This window comes from Saccopteryx bilineata, chromosome X (assembly GCF_036850765.1).
Source record: "Saccopteryx bilineata isolate mSacBil1 chromosome X, mSacBil1_pri_phased_curated, whole genome shotgun sequence".
Classification (NCBI taxonomy): domain Eukaryota; kingdom Metazoa; phylum Chordata; class Mammalia; order Chiroptera; family Emballonuridae; genus Saccopteryx; species Saccopteryx bilineata.
In genome coordinates this window covers 101,051,432-101,058,795 of record NC_089502.1, presented here as the reverse complement: position 1 = coordinate 101,058,795, position 7,364 = coordinate 101,051,432, and the positions used below count along the sequence as shown (strand labels likewise).

At 44.9% G+C, this 7,364-nt stretch overlaps 1 protein-coding gene across 1 annotated transcript in view; it reads left to right on the top strand.

The window, feature by feature from the left end:
• Positions 1 to 3,111: 3,111 nt before the first annotated feature.
• DGKK (diacylglycerol kinase kappa) overlaps positions 3,112 to 7,364 on the top strand; it is a 203,834-nt gene continuing 199,581 nt past the window's right edge. The window contains exons 1-2 of the mRNA XM_066250504.1: positions 3,112 to 3,752; positions 4,098 to 4,236. Of these exons, the coding sequence (XP_066106601.1) occupies positions 3,112 to 3,752; positions 4,098 to 4,236 (780 nt within the window). The remainder of the gene's footprint in view (positions 3,753 to 4,097; positions 4,237 to 7,364) is intronic.

The window sequence follows — 7,364 nt, the reverse complement described above, 5'->3', positions numbered from 1 at the left end:
CAGAGAAAAGCTCTAATTTTGCCACATTCCTCAGGATTTCTCTACTTTGCCACTCCAGGACTCCTAGCATGCCTGAAATCAAAGAATTGCTGTGCTGGTTTGGATGAACTTTATTATGAATAGAATTATGATAAATGCTGAATGTGCAGGTGAGGTAGCATATTCAAAGATATGACCCAACTGAACTGATCTATCTTTAATCTAACCCAATTGGGCAACTTATAAAATGTCCAACTGTCCTAGGTTAGGGACCATGTCTTCCCTGGGACATCCAGAGCCATGTCCACTCAAGTCTGTCTGGAGATGGTCATCATTCTTATTCTTATGGAGCTCTTGGCTTTTATATAAGTATTGTGCAATTAGAAAAAAGCTTCTTAGGAGATCATCAATCAGCTCAAATATCAAATATTGTTCAAAAGTAAAACAGAATAAAGACACCCTAACCAGTAACCTGAAATGAATCATTCATTTAACACAGATTTCCTGAATTCTTACTATGGTCTCAGCTCCAGGTTAGATTTTCAGGAAAATATACAGGCATCTAAGTAAAGTTTTCTTTTAAGAGACCAGCAGTAGACTATGGGGGGAAAAGAAGGTGTAAATAAGATACAGCAAACTATCCCCCACTTTCCCATAAAGCACTGTATTCAATGCTGGGATGAGAAAACAAAAAAAACAAAACAAAATCTTGCTATAACGTAAGACAATAAGGCAGCTCTGGATGTGTAGCATATCTCTAGCAAGCCACCTTAAAAGAGCAAAAGTCATGCACAAACAACTATTTTAACATTAAGCCTCAAACTGGTCTTCCAGCAAGAGTTTACATCATAACTTTTAGACTCCTTGTGATTAAGCATAGAATTATAGATAAGAGTATCAATGAACGTATGCAAAGCAACAGCTGCAAGTTATCTCCTGGTAGTGTCCTGTTTGAACACAATCAGTCTATGCCAAAACTCCACCCCATTCCCATCACTCTCTAGGCCATCTTACTCAGTGACTCCTCTACCTTTGCCTTTCTTTGTGCCAGGGTTTAGTGAAAACAAGATTTAATGTAAAATATTGGTCCTTTTTAAAGATAGAGATTTCACCAAAATTTAAAAGCCTGAGAAGTCAGTTGTAAGTGTAGGCTTACTGGTTGTTCAGATCTAGCATCTGTATGTTTCAGCCCTGAACTCTTAGGGTTAAAAGCAGCTTGGCTGCTTGGTTGTGGAATAGGAGAGAGGAGAAAAAGCCCAAAGAGCCTGAAGAGGATGAGCCCCTTGGGTTTACTGAAAAGAAGCCTGCCATCAGTGAGGTGACTTGATAGACAAGGCTCACCTCCCTTGGGCTTCCCCTGACCAGAGGTTAGGGATGGTCTCCACCTTAGCTTATTAGCTGCCAAGCAATGTAACCCTTCTCTTAAAGGGTGGGCTCAGGCTATGATGCTGCAGTGAGAATCTGGGAAATATAGATCTCAGTAGAGATTCTGGTCTTGGGAGGGGGCTAGGTGAGACTGTCTTTCCAGTATTCTTTACTCCTGGGATGTGGTATAAGGAACAGAAAAATGCTTTAGGTTCTAGAAAATTATAGGTGGGTCAGTGTCAGTAGTAATAGGAAAGGAAAATAGCGGAGGACTTAGTCTTGGAGGAAAGGGCGAGAAAGGGGGTTGCAGAAGAACGGTTGCTATCCACAACTGCAGCATTATGTGTATCAGAGATAAATTCACTTGTTATATCTCAAATTAGGTTTGCAGGTACTCCTCCTCACCCACCCTTACAGAGTAATGGCTTAAAGGGTTGTCTTCTCAATTTTTAATTGCAATTTTGCAGTATATTGGCGTCTAAAGTCTAGATCTGACTGAAGTGATGCTTTGTATGTATGTGTCCATAACTAACAATTGAGAGAGCTTCTAAAGTCTCCTGATGCAATGTGAAGGGTGCTGCGGCAGGTACTGGCTCTTCTCATCCCCAGATAGTTCCTAATGTCAGAGTGCTTCCTAGGAATCAGGTTAAAAAAGTGTGTATGTTGCCGTGAATTTCCCCCAGTCCAAGATACACACGCATGCGCGCACGTGCGCGCGCGCACACACACACACACACACACACACAAACGCATATTAACAAGTTCAGTAAAAACTCCTGATGGTTCCTGAGAAGTTCAGCTAAAGCAAAAGGCAGGAGATACAGATGCTCGGATCACTGTGGAGAGCCCAGCCGCCGCTTCTGGGCACTCTTTTGCTCTCGGAGCTATAACTGCAGGCTGCGCAAAGCTGGGGCTCCAGCCTTCCCTTATCACACACCTTTCCTGAAGAACCCCAAACCCCGTACCCAACGACAAACCGCTCGGATCTGACACTCAAGAAATGAAAAAAAAAATGAAGGGAGAGAAGGCAAATTTTACTACAGTCCAAAGGACTGATCTCTCTCTCTCTCTCTCTCTCTCTCTCTCTCTCTCACACACACACACACACACACACACACACACACACACACACCGTGCTGGTTAATTTCTTTTCCTGGGTTAGAAAAAAAGGATTACTTGCCCACAAAGGTTTGGAGGTGGGGGGCAAAAGGTTGGCCGTAAAGCTAAATTCACCTGCTGCTGAGGTGAAAGAAGACACAGGAGGGAAGCTGTTCTGAGCAGCAAATTACAGCTTAATGGTTAGGGGTATTGAAAAGACCCTCAAGTTCGCCTCTAGCTTATTTTATTTTATTTTTTACATTCGCGTCACTAAAGGGTTAAGTGTGGCTGAGCTCCAACCCTCCTCCCCACCCTCGCCTCTCTATTCCCCCTCCCAATATTGTCCCCCCCCTCCCCTCCTGTCCGTCGCTAGCAGGTCATCGAATACTCTGTCCAGTCGGCGCGTTCCCAAGCCCCTCTGATTCCCGCCCATCTGGCCAGTGGCTGCTTACGAAGAGGTGTGCGCTCACCGAGGGGCGTGTTTCAGCACTGGGAGACGCTGAGAGCCCCAGGTTAGACTTCAGAGCAGAGCCAGCCAGGGAGTGGGGCGGGGGAAAGTTTGGCACCCCGCAAGGGGTTGTCGAATTAGAGGGGGCGGGCCGCCCAAAGGTACTTTAGCCCTCCAAGCTTACGGACACAGGCTGCCCAGACCAGAGACGGTGTGCGACCATGGACCACGCGGATGGAGAGCAGTCCGCGAAGTCTTCAGAGTCCCAGCTGCCTTGGTCACCACCGCAACCACTGCCACTGCTGCCGGCTCTTCCACCGCTCCATGCGCCTTTGCCAGAGCCGGCAGCACAGTTCTATCTAGACTCTGCTCCAGAACCCTGTCTGGAGACGAACCCAGAACCAGCTACAGAATCAGACACACAGCCTATCTCTGAACCAGCTCCAGAACCTGCCATCAAGCCGGCCCCAGAACCGGCCGTAGAACTGGTCACAGAGTCGGCCACAGAACCAGCCGCAAAGTCTTACCTTGAGCCGGCTTCAGAGTCCTCTCTGAAACCGAGTCCAGCACCTTATCTATTGCAATGTCCGGTGCTCATTCCAGAGACGGGTCTAAAGACCGCGGCATCGTCCGGAACGCCAGTGACCTCGTCTATCATAAAGGTAAGAAAAAGACCACCTGGGGCAAGGGAGGCTGGTGGCTATCGCGCTTTCAGAACTCTAGGTACCCTTAATATCCTATTTGGCTGCCATCAACTGGAAAAGATGCTCAAAAAGGTGCGGGGATTAGGGAGCAGGAAGCAGTTGGGATGCGGGAAGCAACCTGTGGAAGCGAAAGTGAGCTGTTTGGGGCTAGCAACCAGGTAACAGTATGGGGTGGTAATCGGAGCCGGGGTTTTTTCCCAAGGGGAGAAGTGACAGTGCGGAGAGTTCTTATATCTTGAAAAAGAGAAAGAAGATGCTCCCGAGTAGCTCAAACGACCGAGAGAGGTGATTGGGGCTGGCCCGGGATACACAGACATGGGATTGAGTGGGAGTGGAGGGACACACCGTTTAGCCGGGGTCACTGCCACTGAGGGCCAAGCTGCAGAGCCACGGCTGTCTGCTTGGACCCCTTCCTGCCGCTGGGGAGGGGTCCTCAGCTGGGGCATAACTGGCGGCCCCCAGAGAGATGCCCAAAACCTCTATCTGCTCCTGGGCTCTGGTAGACTCCGGGTGGGGATGAGGGAATGGGCGGTGCCCACGCACACTGCAGGGGAAGGGCAGGGTTTGCCGCCTCCAGGGAACGGGGGAAAGCATAATGCTGAAGCCACCAACCCATCTGTCTGCTGCAAGATTTCCCAGCAGGTAGGTGCACACACAGTGATGTGGTGATGGGTCCCCTCACAAGCGAGGAAACTGACATCCCGCACCAGGGCACTTGAAATAATACAAGAGTCCTGGTTTGAAGACACAAAAATAGGAGTTGCTATTTGAGAGAGTGTAAATGAGAATCCTCACTTCCAGTCTTCAGAGATGCCCTCCTAAATGTTGCACTGAGCCTGAAGAAGACGAGTGGAATCTTTGGTCACCGGTCCGGGGTGGGAAGTGGGATAAAGAAGGTTTTCAGTGTTTGCCTTGGACCCCAGACACCAATGTTTGTTCCTCAGCAGGAGTCTGTTTGTCTTTCTTGCTTTCTGTATGCCTCCCCTACTCTTCTTTTCCCCTAAACTTTGCTCTCCCATGTGAAAATCATGATAATGCATATATACACCTTCATTTAGCTTTCCTGCAGGAAAAACAAAACACAGAAAGAAACAAATAACACACTATACCAACATTGCCCAGTCTTACTTCTGCCTGGCAGGACTCAGAGAAACGGCTCTAGAATCCTGTTGTGGACTGCACACTTGTAGAATGTAGGGGGAGGGGCACATGTTGCCATCGTGAAATAGAAATGGAAGCCGCGCTGATTGTTTTCTGAATTATGAGTGGGGAGGCTTGTTTGTAAAATAATTGCAATAATAAACCGCTGGGGGGAAAAGAGAGAAAACTTAAGCAAAAATTTTCACAGGGAAAAATACAGAGGTTAAAAAGGTGAAGGGATTAAGCAAGGAAAAGGAAGATTTACAACAGTGGTGATTATGGAGGGGGGCAGGTAGACGAGGGTAAAGGAGGGGGTGTTAAATTTAAATGGGAATGGAAGAAGACCTGGCTTGTGGTGAATGCAATTGCAGTGTACAGATGGTGTAGTATGAAATGGCACACTTGAAACCTATGTAATGTTACTGACCAATGCCACTCCGATAAAGTCGAGTTAAAATAAAGTAAAAATAAATAAACCAGGATTGTAGAAAAATAAGACCATTTTTAAAAAATCCAACAACTCTACTCTCACCAGGAGGTGGATCTGTCCCCTTTCTGCAGTGGCCTTTACCTGCAGTGATCTCCAGAAGGGAAAAGGAGGGACAGTTAGACCTGGGAGATCACCCTAACCAGGTGCTTGCTTTTATATTTTTGAAAGAATTTTCCTAAAGCTGGTGAGAGGAGACCAATTAGGTACACCCAGCCTGTGTCCTTCTTAATTGAGATTTCAGGAATGTGGCTGAGAAAGTGATACCTGGGCTCTTAATTACCAGGCTGACCAGAGAATGTGTAGCCTCTTTGGCCTCCAGAAGACTGAGTGGAGTCCAGAACTCACGGGATGAGCCCTGTGACAGTGGGAAAGCATCTCCCACCAGCTTCACTGGAAAATGTCTGTTGCCAGACAAATAAAGAGATTTAAGGTAAAGGGAATCAGGTTAGCTTCCTCTACGAAGTATCCGCTAAGATGATTGACCCACGGGTACTTGCCAGCCCTGGCAGGGAACAAAGGACTCTACAGAGTTTGACTTTGTCCATAGTAGAGCTGGTCATTTGTTCAATCACTTATCTTACAAAATGAGGTTAAGAACCTTGGCAATTTACTAAGCCAGTTGTGTAGATGAACCCATCAGTCGCTCTAGGGGATTTTGAAAGATGCAGATTGCTGGAGCCTGAGCCCTTCTCCAACACTCTAGGTGTTGCTATGCAATTATTCACCAGTATAAATGAGAACATCTGATCTTCAGTGATAAGACCATTGTCTGTTGCAACCTCCCAGACAAATAGCACCCGCAGCCAGCTGACTTGCATCTTAACATTGCAGGTGAACAGGTTGTCATTTTAGCTGAAGTGGAATTGTTCTCAGATGCTGCCTCCTTGAGGTAAACTTAGAGGGAAAAAAAATACACACATACACACACACACTCATTCAGGGATCAAAACAAAATAAAGCTCTCATCGTACAATAAAATCCTACATAACAAGGTACAGTCAGTACCAGTAGCATGAAACCAGCTTGATAAGTCTAAGGATGAAATGAACAAAATCAAAGGATTCAATGTGACTGCAGGTTTCTCCCACATAATTTTGCTGATTGATTTCTTAGTAAAAAAAAAAAAAAAAAAAAAAAAAAAAAAAAAAATTCAGCCCAGGGTGTACTCTGCTCTCTTTTAGGGCTTGAGAACCTGCTGGTTATAAATCTATGCAAGAGTGAGGGTAGGGAAAAGAGGATTTATATTTTCTTTTTTATAGCCCCCAGGATAACAGTATATTTCCTTCATGTCTAAAATGTTTTGATTTCCAGGAAATGAGCCCTTGTCTCCCACCTGGTGGTAGCAAGTGTAAGTAAGGATGTGTAAATTGGTTCTTTAACAATGCTCTAACTCTGTAGGGGGGGGGGGGGAGTGTGGCCTCCATTAAATGGATCATATTTGTTTCTTTCCCCTCAGCTATGGTTGAAGAAAGACAGTTTATATTTTTATTCACTGGATTTTGACCAGCTATAAAATTTTAATGACATCATACAGGTGATTGATGAAAATCTGAAAAGAAATACATTTTTGTGGCATATATTTCTGGAGTGGGAAGGGTTTCTGTGTACCTCTCTTGATGACTACACAGCAATTATCATTATATCCCAAACCATCACAGAACTGTTTCTGTTATGTTTTTGCACACATTTTCTTGCAAAGTAGCAAACATTTGTTTATATGATATCTGGTAATTTTTGCCTGACTACATTATCTTGCCTATTTCTGAGCTTCTCAAAGGTAGATGCTGTGTTTCCCTCCCCCACTGCCTAGTACAATTTAGCCCTCCTTATTTTTACTCAACAAACACTTGCTAAAGCTTGAAATCTGTAATTCTATTTCCTTCAGTGATGTAAAGGTGGCTGCTGTGAATGAATAAAAATGCATTTTCATTAAATTCAGAGTAAAAAGTAAATGCTTACTTAAATAGCGTAGAATATATAGACTTTTAAGGAAATGCAGTCAATCTTTCCATTTTCAGAATGGATGTTGGAACCGTAATTAAAAAGAAAATTACTAACAATTTCAAATATTTTTGGAAAATGTCCTTATTCTCTGCAGTTCCAACAGGAGCAGAACAAAGATGACATTGTTGGTTTCGGG